The 18,289-nt window shown below is 40.8% G+C and overlaps 1 protein-coding gene across 1 annotated transcript in view; it reads right to left on the bottom strand.

The window, feature by feature from the left end:
- The window catches only part of COPA (COPI coat complex subunit alpha), a 915,755-nt gene that overhangs the window by 303,609 nt on the left and 593,857 nt on the right, over positions 1-18,289 (bottom strand). The window contains exon 28 of the mRNA XM_044059531.1: positions 10,787-10,923. Coding sequence (XP_043915466.1) covers positions 10,787-10,923 — 137 coding nt within the window. The remainder of the gene's footprint in view (positions 1-10,786; positions 10,924-18,289) is intronic.

Below are 18,289 nucleotides of genomic sequence, written 5' to 3'. Positions count from 1 at the left end.
CCACTGATTTGGGGGTAGATATGGCCACCCGCTTGGTGTTGGTAATGTGTGGAAGTGAAATCTGTATCCCTGGGATACAATATTTAAAACCCATTTGTCCTGGGTAATGAGTTCCCAGTTCTTGGCATGAAGAGCAATCTTTCCCCCAAAGGGGCAGTCAGTTGAGAAGTGCTTGGAAGTTTTAAAAAGAAGTCATTGAGACAGTTTACCATAGGGGGGAGTTTTATTACTCCCAGATTTGGAAGTGGAGGCCCCCCCACTGCTTAGTCCTGTGTGCACCCTGGGACTGAAGCCTGGGAGCTCTGCTGGATCTGGGTTTGGACTGAGAAGGTCTGGAAGAGGCATGAAAGGACCAATTCTTGGAAGGCCAATGCCTACTAAACCTTGGAGGTTGTACTTGTAAAAAATCTTTAACTGTTTGCATGGATTTAGCTTTTTCCTCCATCTTTTTAAGAACAACTTCTGCCTTGTTGCCTAACAGGCGGTCCTAGTTTAAGGGAGCATCCAGTAATTTCGCTTTAACATGATCTGGCAAGGATTACTCCTTAAGCCAAGCATGCCTTCTAAGTACAGACCCAGTTACAGCAGCCCTGCAAGATGCGTCTAGTGAATCAAAACCACACTGCAAAGTATGTTTTCCAACCTGTTCAGCTGAATGCAGTAAATCCTGTAAACCCTTATTTTCAGCACAATCAGGAATCAACATAATTTTCTGTTTAAGCAATCCAATAACATGCTGCTGATACTTAAACATATGAAACTGGCAGTTTAAGGCCCTAATGGCCAAAGTTGCAGAAGTGTATATCTTCTTACCCCCATCTATCCAGCACCCTGGAGACTCTATCAGAGGGGGTAGGATTTTTGGCAGTAATAGCTTTAATGCCCTTGGGTCCCTGTGAAATGATTTCAGGATCCACAGTAGGATTTTTAAAAAGGAACCTGAGAGTCAGGGACCCTGTAATATCTATCAGCTTTGCTGGGAGCAGGAGGTAAAGAGTCAGGGGCCAAGCTAGATTCTGAAAAGGCATCAACAATGTCTAGTACAGGAGCTATGGCTAAAGGCCTGTGCTGGGGCAGGAGTAAGCAATCCATAAGCCTCTTTAGAATCAGAGAAATCCTGACTTTCCCAACGAATATGCTCCCTGAGAGTATGTAAAGGATTCACCAAAAGAGAAATCCTCTGGGGAGAAGCAGAGGGAATACAGTCCTCAGCATCCTCACAGGTAGACAAGGATAAATCCTGGTCATCAGAGGAAACAGAAAATTCAGAAGTACCATAAGCAAACTCAGTTCTAGGTCTCTTAGAGGGGGAAGGCTGGCTTCCCCTAATTAAAGTAATAAGATCTTCAGCCATTCTTATCATTTGTTTTTTAGGCAGAGGCCTGACCATGCGGTCTGGGTGTCTATTTTCTACGCATGATTAGAGATTTAGGCCTTGAAGAAGAAGATGGCATTGGTTTTATACGCAGGTCAGTAGGCCTGAATACACCCTCAGAAGCCGGTGCCTGCACAGCGGCTCTGGACCCATCCAAGGTAGAGACATCCGCAAGTTCCACAGTTGAAGCATCTCTCGGCATACTGTACTCCAAATGGGTCTGAGTAGAGGCCTGCGAATCTGAAGTAGCAGGTATCATGGGCTGCGAAAGCGCCTGAGTGGCGAACTGGCGACTGGCTTAGGAGAAGTGTTGTCGGCAGCTTTTGATGTAGGCGGCCTGTCTCTGTCTTTATCTTTGTGTTTTTTTCAGAATGTCGGTAGTCAGATGGCTTACTGAAGACATATCAGGATAGTTGAACCGAGCACCAAAATAGTTAGAAGTGAAAATATACCGACGACGGATAGTTTGTGGTTTAAATAAGGCACAAAACCAACAGCGAGGTACGTCGTGGTCAGGGCCTAGGCAAGGAATACAGTGCGAATGAAATTCTTTATGAGGTATTTGCTTTCCACAAGTAATGCAATTATTTACTTTTACTGACATCGGTTAAGAACAAGAAAAAGTTTCCCCAACGGGGTACTTAGCTTTTAGTTGAAGACTTCGGTTCTGAAACTTGAAAACAAAAATTTCAGGAGTCAGCTGACTGGCACTTGTGAACTGCTTCTGCTTCGGGCACCGCACGGCAAGAAAGACTGATGCAATGGCGTTGGCTGCATGTTATATACCCCTGACGACCTGATGTCACAGAAGAAGAGACAGCAACCGACGCAGGACCCAAGACTTTGTTAATCAGGCCGACTGAGGGCTACTGCAAGCAGAAAACCCAAATGTGATGACTGCAACAGTGAAACAAGAAGAACATCCCAATTTCCTAACTTACCTGCAAAAAGATTTTGCCCAAACTTACACTTGAAATAGACACCTTTGTCCTCAATATAAGATCAGAAACACCAGCTACATGGAACCAGACAAGACAGTAGGAATTCTAATTTGCACTGAAAAACAAACTAGTTCACAGCTTATGCCCTAAAATAGTATTATTAGGTCCCTGATATTTGGAAGCAAACTACTGTGGTCCAGACCCAAAATCATGTTCAGTCACATACCCCAATATTTACTGGTCGATCAGTCTCATAAGCATATTGTGCAAGGTGAGGTGGGTTGCTTAAAACCATATAGGAACTTTATCGCAAGGGAAGTGTCCATCTCAATGACCTAACACAACAAGGGTTTGTCAGAGGCCGGCTGTGTATGCTTAACCCCAATTTGTGTGTGTGTGTGTGTGTGTGTGTGTGTGTGTGTGTGTGTGTGTGTGTGTGTGTGTGTGCGCGTGTGTAACCACAGCCTTAGATGACGGTTTCTCTCTGTATGCGGCTTACCTCCGCTTGCTAAAGCATGATACCGCTTGATGGAATTGTACAGCAACTCAAGCATCTGAAAGTAAATGAAACCACAAAACTTGGATTCATAAATGGTTGTGTGGTCACACACACGGTACATCATTAGTGGAGTCCTTCAAGAACCAGCCCAGGTGCCACTCCTTTTTGGCATTTTATTCTCAGATGCCAAAATCAATTCCAGAGCCTGGCTCTAAATATGCAGACAACTACAAACCTGAAAGTACTGTTCTCGACCAAATGACAGTACCTTTGTTCAAAAAGCACTTAATACTACACATGAATGGAGCAACAAAAAAGACCTTACCCTCAAAGTGAAAAAAATGTGGCATTCTGGAATGGGTCAAAAATTGTGCTACTGATGGACAGTTAAGGAGTTATGTAACTGTAGATGCTGAAGTACATTCACTGCTGCACTCATCAAGGGGATACCTATCAGCCGACAGCCTGAAGACCATCCCAGCTTCTAGAGCTGTACCTTCCCTCAGTGGCTTCAACCAACTCCTTTTCACCAAGATGTAGGGATGTCAGTGGCATGTGAACCGTACTAGTCAATGCAATCTTTAGATCTTTCTTGCCCTGTATGAACAAGAAGTCTGTACCAGGTGCCAGAGCATAAAATCTAATGGATTTCTGTTGCAGTAACCTAAGCTACATGTGTTTAACCCACACATGCATTGGCTGGCTTCCAAAAACTTCAGGCACCTTCCAGGTGCTCCCTATAAACGGCAGGAGGAGTGCCAAAAGCTTCAGATTATTTTCTGCATAGGAAGAAGGCAGCAGCACTGAACATATGCATTAGAAAACAAAGAAAGTTATCTTTATAGCTATATACAAAATGCTTTAAAAAGAACCACAGCCTGGCAACATATCAGGAAGAACAGGGGAAAGGGGACTGCAGGAAGGGACAGCTACTGCAATGGTGATCCATGAGAACATTTGTTGTTGGTAAATTTACTTACACAACTGTATTATGTTGAAAAATGAATCTCTGTTGCAGTACCTAAGCTATATGGGTAGATTACTATAGCTTAGGTAGGTACAGTAAAACCGTGCAGAGTTAATACCTTAGACTCCAGGAACCCTTGGAGAATGGTCCTAAGGAAACCTCTTCTGGACATGGAAAAGGAAACTAGTTTGAAATTCTTTGCAAAGGTATGTAAAGAGGACCACGTCGCTGCCTCTAGACCATTTTTAGAGCCCACCGCTTTTCAGAAAGCCACAGAAGAAGTTAATGACCTTACTGAATGAGTTGTCGCTCTGCCTGAAGTGGCTTGTTATGGTGTGTGTAATCGCATGAGACAATCACTAACTTTAACACAGGTTACCCCTTTATCTTAACTTCATAAGAGACAAACAGTTGGTCAGTTTCCCTGACAGGAGAGTAAAGAATCCTTTATTCCTTGTTCCTAGGTTCAGTAAAGAGAGCTGGGAGGTTAACAGTCTGGCTGAAAGTAAACTCAACCTACTTCAGGCATAAGATGCGATTTGTTCTTACAAAAACCCTGTCCTCGTTGAAAGATAAAGTAGGGTCAACTGACCATAAATGTTTGTAACTCAGGAACAATGAGTGAAACATTCTTCCATATTAACCTCAAAGCAGACTCGTTTTCAAGCACAACACTGAGAGCCCAAGATCCTAAATATGCAAGAAAGCCTAGAAGCTGGAGGTGTGATGGGAAAGAAAGGGATAATTGGAAACATATTTTTTAGGAGTGCAATGAGTTGGCTGACTTTAAAAAGTCCCTGCAGACTACTCTGTGTAAAATACTGGTAAGCAAATTGGTGCAACTAAGGACATTTTTTTGAGCTATGATACAGAATCAGAATTGCCTGAATACAGTATGGATTTGCAGAGTTTTACTCTGGTGGCTGCTAAAAAAGCAATTACTAGAAAATGGAAATCAAAGTCTGAACCAACTGTACTAGGAGGAGTGAATATAGTAACAAAGAGAAAAGAACTGGCAGTGGGATGTTTAGAAAAGGGTTGGAGCAATTAGATAGGACAAAAATGGGAATTGTGGGAACAATACATGCATAATAATGTTTTAGAAGAGGTATGATGTTTAAGAGAAGGCAGGAATTGAAGAAGCTATTTAATGTCTGACTAGCAATGACTGTACAGAGGATTACAGGTGAATTCTAATGTTTGCAATTGAAAATGTCAACATGGTTTGTTTTCATTTATATAAATGTATTACAGCCTATGTCATAAGAGATAATTTAATAAAGATGTTTCTTTATTAAAAAAAAAAGACCGAGATCCCAAGGAGAAGCCACCTGCTTCCTAGGTGGGCAGATATACAAGACCCATTTCAAAAAACTGTTTTAGTTGAACATTGTTGGAAAGGGGACATCTGTGTGCAGACAAGTTGAAACTGCTGGCAAATGTATCTTTGCAAAAGAGTACGACAAACTATCAGACAGTAACTCACACAAACAATCAAGAAACAGAGGCATCCAGACCAGCTGAAGATCTTTGCCCACAGTGGCACAAACTAGAAACTCTTTTACAGTTACTCAAACACAATTTTCTAGTAGCAGATCTTTTTGTCGCCTTTAGTACCTGCTACTTGCCCTCATAAAAAGGTGCCAAAAAGGTATCAATTATATTACTCATGCAGTTAGCTGAAAAAAATAGGGTGCATCAAACTCCCCCAGTCATGTGTAAATACACCTGGTCTGGATGGAAGCTTGTTGTAATCTCCCTTGGCTAGAGTGAAAAGAAGGGAGAACTACTGCTCCAAAAGGGGGGGGGGGTACTTCTGGAATTTTAATAGAATACTGGTAATCAGTGAGAAGGGTTGGAAGGCATCTGTCTTCCAGGCCTGCATGCAAGGAGTCCCGGAACAGAATTGCTTTAGTTGTCTGTTCTGAAAGGAGGCTAATAGATCTACCCACTGGTGACCGATTCTTGGAAAACCCCAAGATGAAGTTTCCATGCTTGGGAGTCTATCCTGGTTCTGTTGAGCTTGTCTGCAATAATGTTTTGCTTAAGCCTGAAGAGTCAGAGTGAGCTGAATTGCTACCTCCCAAGATGTCACAGTCATTCTGTAAGGGGGTAGGATTGGGTACCCTTGATTATGTACCACATCACCATGGTGTTGCCTCTGTGTGCACTAGCACAGGTCATGGGGACCAGAGATGACTCGAGGCCTTCAACGCACTAACATCTCCCTGACATTCATGTTTCCTCTGTCTACAGGATCCTTTCATTTTTATTTGCTTACTATTTGTATACCAGGTTTGTGTACTGATCTCAATGGGCCACTTGCACGCACAGCATGGATGAATAGGATCACATAAGAATTGAACAAAACATACTTGCAGATGCAATAAGGACATGTTAAACAAATATGTGTGTGTATTGTGCATGTGCGCAGACTGTGCGCGTGTGTATGTATACACACACACACACTTACTGATGCATGATTATGCTACAGTTAAATACCCACAGATTCTGCACTTTTATCCCTTTTAAACAGTCTCCTAGGTCAGACTGGAAGCATCTGTGGTGACTGACTGGAGTAGGGACTGAAGGGAAATGGCTACCCCTCATTCAGTCTCCTTCTTCACAAATCCCAGAAATGGAATTTGGAAAGTTAAAAGATGTAGCTGCAGACTCCAGACTGACCTGAGGTTTCACTTCTTCCTTTTTCACGAGTTCTCAGGAAGACCACTGGACACCATAGCATACAGAGGCCAAAGTACAAGACTTCTGTGAAAATAACTCTCTAGGGACAGTGTCCTAAATCTTAAAGTCCGAGAGTTAAAATAGGCACAATGGGGACAACTGGGCTTATTGTGTTCCGAGTTCCTGTCGGGAATTTGCTTCCCACACTCAAGATCACGGAGAAACAATGAAAAGCAAGTTCTCAGATGGGGTGCTTAACTGAACCTCTGGTCTTCAGGCTGACCCGGTGTACTAATGATGCACATATACAGGCAATGGTACAGCCTTGTCTGTGACCCTTCTACCACAGCCCTCCTCTTATCTAGCAATGTTTGCTGGTACTTGAGCATTAAGGTCTGGCAGTGTTAAGGCTCTGAATGCCAAGTTAGCAGAGGTATGAGATTTTTTCAAATCAGTTCAGACTTTTATTCACCCTACCACTAGGAATAGGGTTCCTGGATGAAACCAAATAGGATCTCTTGTTGGAATCCAGAGACACCACAGCTGGATATGACAAAATGTCTTCATACAGGAATTTGTGAAAATCTTGGATACAGCAGACCTGGTCAGGTTTCCTTGGAGCAGGGGGTAGGAAATATGGTGCCAAAGCTACATTACTAAATAAATCCTCAGTGAGTAATAATGATGGGGGGGGGGGTCCTTACTTCTCTAAGCTCAGGCAGGCCCAAGAAAGACATATACCTGACCTGAGTCTGTGAGCATTTTTAATCTCCCACTAGAACTCATGTCTGTCTTGTGAGGGGTTCTCACAGAGAAATTCCTCCTGAGGTGAAGCAGAGGATAAAGTGCACTCTGTGGACAAATCATAACCAGTGGCAGAAGGAAAGCTGCCAACATAAGCTAGCTAATCTGCCTCAGAGTCTGGTGTTTCAGTTTCCTCCAAAGGGGAAGGGGTTCCACCCTTATCTTAGAACAGGACCCTGACATCACTGGTAGTTCCATTGTTGACTAAATGGACTGAAGGAAACACACACTCCTGAGCCGGTTGGAATAACTCTTGTGTAGAAACCCAAGGAGTGAACTACACTGATGCACTGCTCAAACTAGGTCAAGACAATCTAGCAGGCAATTGTTTGATCTCAGGTGCTTTAGGCCTCTGCTTCTGTGCATGAACCACCTTGGGGGCCTCAACTGGTGAGAGTAAGACTTCCACATAGTTTCCATGAACCACCTCGTGGACTAATATCAAGGAGATCGAGACATTAACTCTCACTGTTAACAAGCAGAGTGCCAGGACTCAGCGGCCTGAGAGGCCTCAGAGTCGGACACAGTTTTCAATAGTATTTATCTGGGAGAACTTGCTGGCAGCTAAAAGTGTGATGGCTTGTGAATGGTTGCACTAGCTAAAAGACTTCAAAAAACACTGAGTTCAGTGTCACTGGATCCAGAGAAATGAGCAGTACCCAACAGAATGTCCTCCATTTATTGGTGCTTCTCCATGAGTCACTTTTCAGTCTGCATTTCGGAGGAAGGTTCCCATAGGCCTCAGTTGATGTCATGGTGATACAGCTCCAGACACACTCTCTCCTCCTCACTTCCCAACTACTGGAAAGATTCAGCTGTCCTTTTGATTATCAAGGTGAACCCAACATACCATACATAAGCATTCATGCTGTGCTCTGGGGGAGGCAGAAAAAGCAAGGCAATGGAAATTCTTATGAGGAGTCTATTCCCCAATAACCAATATAATTATTTTTGTTAACTGTTTTTGGTAACTCATTACATCACAGTGACACCTCCAGGTGCATCTGCAGTTAACTCCTACGGACACTTCTACGTGTCAAATATTGCTTGTTCATATTTGCATCAATAATTCCAAAACCATGCTATGTACAAGGTTTTAAATATTTCACCCTAAAGCTTACACAGTGGCAAACTCAACCACATTAATAAATGACCTGTGTCTAGTACAGGTAAATAGATATTAATTGTTCTTTTTATGATATTAATTTATATAGATGTAATTTTCACGTTTCTAAATATATCAACAGCCAAATAACACAGACAGAACTCCTTAGCATCATATGAAAGGTCTCGAGTAGATGAATAAAATGCTGCTGACAGTATGTGTGCAAGTTAAATTAATGCTGAGGTATTGTAAGTTTTTTAAAAATATTGCAAATGTAATAGTTACTGTGTTTACTGTTGTTGTATCTTTCGGCTTTTCCCGATTAGGGGTCGCCACAGCGGAACTCCGGTCCGCTAACGATTGGCAGAAAATCTTTACGTGCAGAGTTGCCAGCTCTGACGCACAACAACCTTCAACAAAGGTACGCCCATTCACGCATGTCTCCACACAGAAGACGCTTTAGCTGAGAATCGAACAGGACAACGTCATACTGTGAGGTGACACTAATTTATGAAATTAATTTTAAAACCAAGAACCTAAAGAATACCACCACTATAAAAGTAGTTTGTGCTAAAGAGTTTGCCATTTATACTTATTTCATAACCTCAGTGGTTCCAGAAATATGAATATTTGTTTGAAATGTGAGGACGTAATTTGATTCTGTCAAAAGGCTTAGGCTCTGCCCACTGGAAGTTACAGTGCAAACTTCCTGAGCTCCACTGGAGTGAATGAATGAATAACTACCTCTAAATTAGAATCATTATCAGACATAGCTCAATATGCCAGTTGCTCTAAAGCTCGGTCTGGTTAACTTCCTCAGGGTCACACAGTCAACAAATGAAGCTGAAGGAATCAAACCCTGGACCACAGGAATCGGCTCACTGACAGCTCACAGTCTTATGCTAACAGCTTGACTTTAAAAAGGTTCATAACTGGCAGGATGTGAACCTGATTGGGAAGATTTCAATGAATTTCTAGTCCATTGTCTTAACCACTCAGTCATAACTCCCTTGCTAAAACAGCTACTAAAAGGACAAAATAAACTCACCTGTGTGACACTTATCCTTCCTCTGGAATGAAGACTAATGGGTTGATTGATGATACTCATGAATCATGCGACAGCAATGCTGCTGTGCCAAGAAAGATCTTCAGATGGCATTAGCTGATGTCCCTCAAACTACTGATGTCCTTACATCAGAGTGGAAATGAGTCAGCTGAAGCCACTGCAGAGAAGCTACAACTTGGAAGTCAGGCTATAATTTTGGCTACGTGCAAGCAGGATAGCCACGCAAGAGAAATGGGATACTGAATAGTACAATGAACACACTGGAGGCCTTGTACATAATGACTTTTCATCTGATACCCATATAACTGCTACCACCTACAAAGCATAAAGAGTTGCCAGCCTGATTCACCACGAAGTGAGAGCTATGCCACAGAAGTAATAATCCCTCCCTTTACATAGCTCTTATCAGACCAGTCAGAGAACACTGCACTCTGGTTGTGTAACCTATTCACACACCATCCAGTACAAATGGAAACGGTGCAAAGATTTCTTCCAAAGAAAACTGAAGAGCTTCAAAGTTCATTTTACAGCAAAAGATTACATTGCCACTCTCCTTTTCCTATCTAATAGTCTTCTTAAAGGAGACCTATGCTTGACACACAAGGCATTACAGCATGCCTATTTGAAACTCTTTGCTTTTAAGAACCTCCCCCAAGGTGATCTGAACACAACAGGACATCACATCCTGAAATGACACAAATGCGCACCTATAATTTTCAACATGGGACCCAGAGCATCGAGCTCTGTGGTGGCCAGTACACCTTGAACTTGTTCCCCAAAGCTGTGAGCCCATGAATGCAACTAAATGATGGTAGGCCTGCAGTAAATCCCACGTTTATCTAAACAGGACATAAAGTGCACAAAATAGACTAAAACAGGGCCAAAACTTTTAAAGCACCACATATAAGTAATCAATAAAGCTTTTCCCAGAAACATACAAACACACTCAAAAACAAAGTTAAGAGAGGTGGGGAGGGTACAGAAGGGAAAATTTGAAAAAAAAATAGTACTGTCATGAAAAGCAGTTTTACATTTTAAGCACAAAGTAAAGCTGACAGGAATTAAAATCAAAGAAAGTTATAAAGATATTTCAGCAAAGCAAAGGTGGGGATAATCACACAATATATTCTGCTTGTTCTGTGAATAAACTGCAATCACGGCAAGTAACAAAGTAGCACACACTGCCATATTCAACAAGTACACTTGGCTTCTATAAGTCACTTTTCAGTAAAGGACACACTTCTTCATTCTGAAAGCAACAAAGTATTACACCCTCCAAAGAAGACCCCGACTTACGACCCACACTGCAGGTCTCTTCCTCAGGTATGATGAGGCAGGACTTACCAGTTCCGCTGTGGGTAGCTGTACATTGTCGGGAGAGTGGGAAGTGCTTGGTAAGCTGTATGTCCACGACTGAAGGTCTGCATGAAAAGTGGTTTATAAGGCCCAAAATTCACAACTCCAACCTGGTCATGGAGAAGCTAGGAAAGATATTTTATAAGGTACTGTTAGCAACATCATTTTAACTGACACTTTCTTTAAAATTCTTTGTTTTTCTATAGAGTTTTCACAATTTTACAAGAAAAAAATACCACTGCTAAATTACGTTCACAGAAAATATAAGCAAATCTTCACTATTTTATCACATCTAAAATTAATTGCACTGCACAATTAAACTCAGCTTACATGCATTGAAAAGCAATGGACTTCTTGACCAAATACACTCAAATGCATATAATTTATAACATCCAACAAGATGAAAAAAATTACGTTAACACAGTCAGTGTAGTTTAAGTATGCATATTTCTTGATAATATGAAAAAGTTTTCTACTACAACTACGGAAGAGTTTAAAAAATGGAGAGGAATGCTTGCTTTATCTCTTTAGCATTAAAATGCATATTCCTGTAACTCTCCTGATTTTAAGCAAAATCCTTTATTGTATGTCTTAGAAAAACATTTGTATTTACAAGCAAGGCTTAAGAATATGAAAAAGTGATTTCTGGTTCCATTTGCTCAATATGAAGGTGCTACGGCAGCATGGCTCTGCATACCAATGAAAAGAATTTAATTTTAAAACTATTTTTACTCACTGATTAGTATAGTCATTAAAGAGAAGTATGCTCAATTAAATGTTCAGTCACGGTGTCAGTGAACTTGGACACAATGAACCCAACCACCATTCAGCAGTTAATCACACAAATGGAAGGATCCTAACTTGTACAGTAATCTCTCAAGTTAATGAAAGCAAGCAGTTGTAGAAATTACAGCACAAGCCTCCTATGTCAAAATCTGTAACTACTGGCTTGGATCTCAGTCTTCAGGAAACTGAGAAACAGAGTGAACACCACTTTGACATTTACTCAATTATTTAATAGCACTGAAACAAGAGAACCGAGGGTGACAGCATTGTTTTCCTCTACATTCAAGACACCACTAAAACAAAGACTGTCACTGGTCACCAACTCCAAAATTTGGCTCCTCCAGGGGCAAAATTCTCCGCAGTAAAAGTACGACTTCTGTCTTACAATGAAAACAAACAAAAAAAACCCACGCAGGATCTAGCTAAGATGTACAATACTTTGAAGAGTACGCTTTAGTAATAACTTTTCCCAGATATTGTTAGAAAAAAGTAATGGTAGCCAGTGATCTATCTACTTTGATTTGAGAATATTACATTTACCACCTTTCTTCATGAAAGAAAAAAATAAAACTATGTTGAGCAGTGCAAAAAACGTTGACTTAAAAGCAGCTATAGTGTATCTTTTTATGTATTCATAGATTTGCTGACCAAGGTAGAATGCCGACCCTCAAGGGATCATTTTCAGGTTCATCCCAGGGTATTCAACCAAATGAATATAACAAACAACAGTCTACAGTTAAGTTAAACATATACATCTTTACAAAATTACACAAGGAAATTAGGTTCACACTACACAAGCATTTTATGTTCCCGACAGATGTACAATATTTACAGAAAGAAATAAAAAGGTACTGTAAGACTGCAATATTGTTTTGGGGTATTTACACTCAGATGAATGGGGGGTGTATAACAGGAATATGGGCAAGAGCACTGGGGAAATGCAGTGGCAGTAGGGAAGGTTGCAAGAGAAAAAGTTATATACTTACCATAACTTTCCATCTGCGTTGTCCATTTTCATTCTTCCTCAACTAACGCGTTTGGATCCAAACAGTTGCAACAGCTCATGGCAACTTAAACCTCTCGAGCTTCTCCCTTACCCAGAATACACCAACTCCAATTACCTCAGATCTTGTTTGCTGACTACAACATAAAGAAATAATTCTTATACAAATAAACATAAAAGTAAAGATAGAAAAAGGCTAGACAAGGCTATTATCTGGAGATTTATTATGCTTAGAGTGCACAAATTTTTTATATACCCACGCACTCTTCCAGAAAAAATATAAGGATGGGGGTTGGTGGATGGGGAGTTGAAGAAAAATGAAAATGGATAACACAGATGGAACGTTATGGTGAGCACACAACTTCTTTATCCAATGTCAATTTTCATTCCATCCTCAACTAATGTGACAGAGTCCCCAACTACCTAAATCCCAGGGTAACTCAAGGAATGATATTCCTAAGCACCACTGAGCCAAATGATGCTGTACCCATGGATACCAAATCCAATTTGTAATCACTGAGTATGGGGGGATGCCCAAGTTGCTGCTGCACATATTTCATCCATAGAAGCGCTTGAATGAAAAACTGAGAAGATCGTCATGGACCTAGCTGAATGAGCATGCATTTTAAACCATCTGGCTAGAGTGACTTGGGATACTGGTTTATCCAGTTCCACATCAGCAAAGGAAACAAATAACTGATCTGCAGTTCTGATGTCATTTGTTCTATGTAAACAGAAATGCAGTTGCCTACTGTAGATCAGTGTATATACCTCTTTAAGAAATCTCCTGTGGGCATGTACTAATGTACTGATTACTGAGCATGTGCAGGGACAGAGTGCTATTTTGTACTTGGCTGTTGAGACGTAAGTATGCATGTATGTAAGCTCTGTTTATTAGTTATTTTTATTGAAGCTGTTATCCATCCTGATGTGTTTTGATGTAATAAAGCATCTTAAACCAACTACCCAGCCTTGCTTGTCTTCCAAGTGTAGAGGGACAAGTGACACAGTATCAGCAGCAGCATATAATGGCCAGAAAAAACTCCAGTTTCTCTACTTTGAGAGGCATCTAGCTACCGTTGGTGGAAGATAGAGAAGTGGACCATACCTTGCTACATGCAAAATTTGCAAAACAGGACAGATACGAATTTCTAATGTTAACACCTCCTCACGCTATTTCTTATTTGCTAAATATGAAATGAAGTATACAGAGTGCTCTAAATTATATTAAAACAAGTTGAAATGTTCGATATTGCTATAATTATTCAAATTACTACGGAAAATGTTTGAAATAAATTCTGAACTGCATAAAACTAATAAAACAGAGAGAAACTACCGCATTTTTTGCTAAGCATGTACTTTTTCGTATTAACTGATGCTATCCGAGTTATTAGAAGTGTATGAAGTGTTCGCATGTTTGTGCAGTGTTAACAGTAAAGTTATTTCGCAGAATACTTGTATTTCAGAGTATATTTCGCAAAGTACAGTATTTCAAAGAGTTTACTGTGCATTTGTGTGTTGCTGTAAGCTGCAGAGAGGCAACTTGTTCATACATAATTACAAGGGTCATATTTTCAGTGTATGGCTGAGAACTGGAGTGTGTTTGAGCAGGAGTACGACATTTTCATACAGGCTGCAATGTAAATTTACAGAAATGTGTAACCCCCCAGGCCAACGTAACAATTGAGAGGCACTTACACAAGGGATCAAAAACCTGATGAAACTTTTGCAGCATATATAACTGACCCGAGAAGCACAGCTAACACATGCAGATTTGGGGATTTAAGAGAGGAGTTGATAAAGGACAGACCTGTGTGCGGTTTTAAAAAAGATTTTGCTTGGTGACAGTGATTTACAGCGTTCGCACAGCCTCAGTGAGGCAAAAGAGCGAGTCAGCAAACCCAAAGCATGGGCCCCAACCTAATTTCATTGCCAACTGTCATAATTGCGGCAGTAATCATGAATCTAAAAGAGAAAAGTGCTTAGCATTTGGTCAACAATGCCACAAATACAATAAATTAAAACAATAAGTGAGAAGGTCACTGAAAAAACAATCAGTAAAAACAAAATCAAAACTCCAGCAAAGGTAGAACCTCCAGTAAGTGACTTCCCAAACCTCTTGTATCACAGGCACATGGGATATATGCAGCTAACTGGCAATTCTGAATGCCCATGACTTATTTTGTCGTTTTAGTGGAACATTTCAGGCCAATAAAGCCAAATCACACTAGCTGTGGATATGCATATTTCGGCCTTGTTATGACCTCGTCAGCACAGCACAAGGACAGTGTTTGCCTAAGCATAAGAAACACAGGGCTGTTATACCAGCTGATGTCCATTATCATTAGGGTCACTGCAAAAATATCCCAAACAAACAATAAGTGAGAATGCCACTGAAAAAACAATCAGTAAAAACAAAATGAAAACTCCAGCAAAGCTAGAACTTCCAGTGAGTGACCTCCCAAACCTCTTGTATCAGATGCACATGGGATATAGGCAAATGACCTGATATAAGAGGTTTGGGAGTTCATTCAGTGGAAGTTCTAGCTTTGCTGAAGTTTTCATTTTGTTTTTACAAATATAATAAATGGAATCATTTCAAAAGATTTTGTAAATCAAAAGAATGTGTGCTTTCTTTTACTAAAAGGGATCATTTTAATAAACAAGTTGATCAGTTAGAAAGCTACAACCCAGAGTTTCATTCTTTTTATGTTGACAGTGTGTCTACTTAATGAAACAGTCGCAGTAGATTTATAGGCCAAAAATTAAGTATTTTTGTTCGCATAAATAGAAATCCCATAGAGCTCAAAGTTTACTGGCTCAAAGTGCAATGTTATGTCTCCTGAAACATTTGCTAGAGTAAGTGCTGATGAAAGGCTTGATTTGGCAAAGTGTGTGAAACTTGTAGCATATGGTGGTGAAGAGATTCAAACCCAAGGCTCAGTAGAGCTTTCATATTACTCTGTGGGGAGAAGTTACGGCTTATTTTATGTGGTCAAGAGGCACGTCTAATCATTATTAGGCCTCAGAGACATTTTGAAAATGGGACTGATTTCATTTAATAAGGAAGTTTACCATGTTAGCTTCAAAGACCAGTCTGTTTTTTCTACATATGCTGATCTTTTCAAAGACAAATTAGGTAAGCTTCCAGTTGTGTACTCCATAAAATTAAATCCAGGAGGTCAGTCCAGTTGTCAGACCAGCCAGAAAAGTTCCAGTAGCTATACAGACTAGAGTCAAAGCCAAACTAGATAAAATGGTTCAACAAGGTGTGATATGTCCAGTTGAAACTCCAACTGAATGGGTATCTTCCATGGTGGTAGCTCATAAGAAAAACTCAGATGACATCAGAATTTGTACTGATCCACAAGATTTGAACAAGGCAGTGAAAAAGCCTCATTATCCAATGCACACAGTCAAAGTAGTAACAGCCTTGATGCCAAATGTCAATGTTTTTTCTGTCTTGGATGCAAGGAGTTCATTTTTGCAAATTCAGCTCTACAAGAAATCCTCATTGCTCACTACTTTTAGTACTCCATTTGGAAGGTACATATTTCTGAGAATGCCATTTGAGATAAATTCTGCAAGTGAAGTCAACGTGTAATGGAGCAAATTTTTTCTGGGCATCCTTGTGCTATTACAGTAGACATACTGGTAGGAGGTAATGGTGAAGCTGCGCAAGACAGAAACCTCAGAAAAGTTCTGGAAAGAGCATGTCAAGTGAATCTTAAGCTCAATCCATAGAAATGCAAATTCAGGTTACGAGAAGTCACTTACATTGGTCATTTATTCACCAGTTCAGGCTTACGACCAGACCCTTCCTAAGCAAACTGCTATTCTCGAGATGCCAGCTCCAGACAATGTTCAAGCCATGCAACGTTTTCTTGGCATGGTTAACTAAGAGGCAAGTTCATTCTAGACATGAGTCAAATATCCACACCACTCACAGAGCTGACACAAAGATGCATCTTGGTTAGAGCAACGCCAGAGAGCATTTGATGTCCTGAAACACAGAATTTCCAGTCCACCTACTCTCAGATAATATGATGTACACAAGCCAGTTATTCTTTCATTCTTTCATATGATGCTTTGAAATTTGGTCTAGGTGCAGTCATTTTACAAGAGGGTCAACCTGTTGCTTATCTGTCCATAACCCTCACCCAAGCTGAAATTCAGTATGCTCAGATGGAGATAGAGCTTTTGGCAATTGTGTTTGCATGTTCCAAGTTCCAAGATTATGTCTATGGTAGACATATGCAAATCGAAACAGATCATTAACCTCTAGTCACTATTCTGAGAAAGCCTATGCATTCAGCTCCAGCCAGATTACAACTCATGATGATAAAATTGCAAAAGTACCACTTCAACCTTGTCTACAAGAAAGGCAAACTTCCTTATATTGCTGTTGCGTTATCCAGATTGCCCAGTAGTACTACTGAACAGCATGACAATGAGAGATTTGATTTTGAAGTCATGGAAGCAAGAAATTTTTCTTCTACACGTCTTGATGAGCTTAGAGATCACACAGCTGCAGATCCAGTTTTACAAAAGCTCAACCACAAGAAGGATGGCCGTCAAGGCAATCTAGATTACGTCAAGAAGTGCAACATTATTTTCATTATAGAGATGAGATTTTGTCAGACAATGGTATCATTATAAAAGGTCCAAAAGTTATCATTCCCAAGTCTTTGTAACCTTTGTACATTACTAACTTACATCGAGGTCACCCAGGAGCAGACTCTACCAAAAGAAGGGCGAGAGGACTAGTACTTTGGCTTTCTATGTTAGAAGATATAGAGAGAGTTACTTTCATCTTGTTCAGTATGTAACAGTACAAGCCGCATCAACAGAAAGAACCACTTCAGCTGAACCAGATTCTGGACCTACTTTGGTTGACAGTAGCCACAGACATTTTCGAGTAGAATGGTTCATAGGTTGGTACTAGGCTATCAGCCCTAGGGCCTATACAAGCCTAGCCATAACAATTCCCTGGCTATTTCTTCCCACACTATTTACTTCCCTGGACCCCTGTCTAGCAGGGCAACTGACGTGATCCAGGGGTGAATTTCCTTTCTCCCATCCAATCGTCAAGGTTCCTTTTGAAGAGGGCCAAAGAGGCACTCTGCTTGACATGTATGGGCAATCTACTCCAGAGGCTGGGGAGTCTCTGGGTCAGGAACCTATCCCTTCAGCACGTTTTGTTTATTGTGATGACAAGGTTTAGATCCCTGGAGCGTGTGGCTCGGAGGGATTGGGATTTCTTTAAGTGTAGCATGTCCAACAGCTCTGGGTTTGACATGGCCTTGTATGTTAAGCAGAGATCGCCTTTGAGTAGATGATATACGACAGAGTACAGCTGGAGTTTTTTAAGGCGGTCAGCGTAGGGCATCTGCTTTAGGCCTGTGATTCTTTTAGTGAGGTATTTCTGCGGCCTTTCCAGTTGTTGCAGATGTCTTGAGAGGTACATACCAAACAGGGCGTTGTATTCTATAATGGGTCTAATGAGGGATGAGTACAGTGGGACAATGCCCTCCTTTTTTCTGGATGAAAAGCCCTTAGTGATGAGGTGTGCCACATAGAAGGATTTCCTGACTGTTGTGGCAATGTGGTTATCGAAGGTGAGACCACTGTCCACCTGTGTCCCTAAGTCTCTTATCACACTTTTGGTGTTTAGTGTACTGCCACCTATATGGTAATTCACG

Source organism: Protopterus annectens, chromosome 17.part0 (genome assembly GCF_019279795.1).
Source record: "Protopterus annectens isolate FY-2018-M chromosome 17.part0, PAN1.0, whole genome shotgun sequence".
NCBI classification, from domain to species: domain Eukaryota; kingdom Metazoa; phylum Chordata; order Ceratodontiformes; family Protopteridae; genus Protopterus; species Protopterus annectens.
Note: the sequence above shows the minus strand (reverse complement) of the source record. Positions and strands in the feature narration are given on the sequence as shown.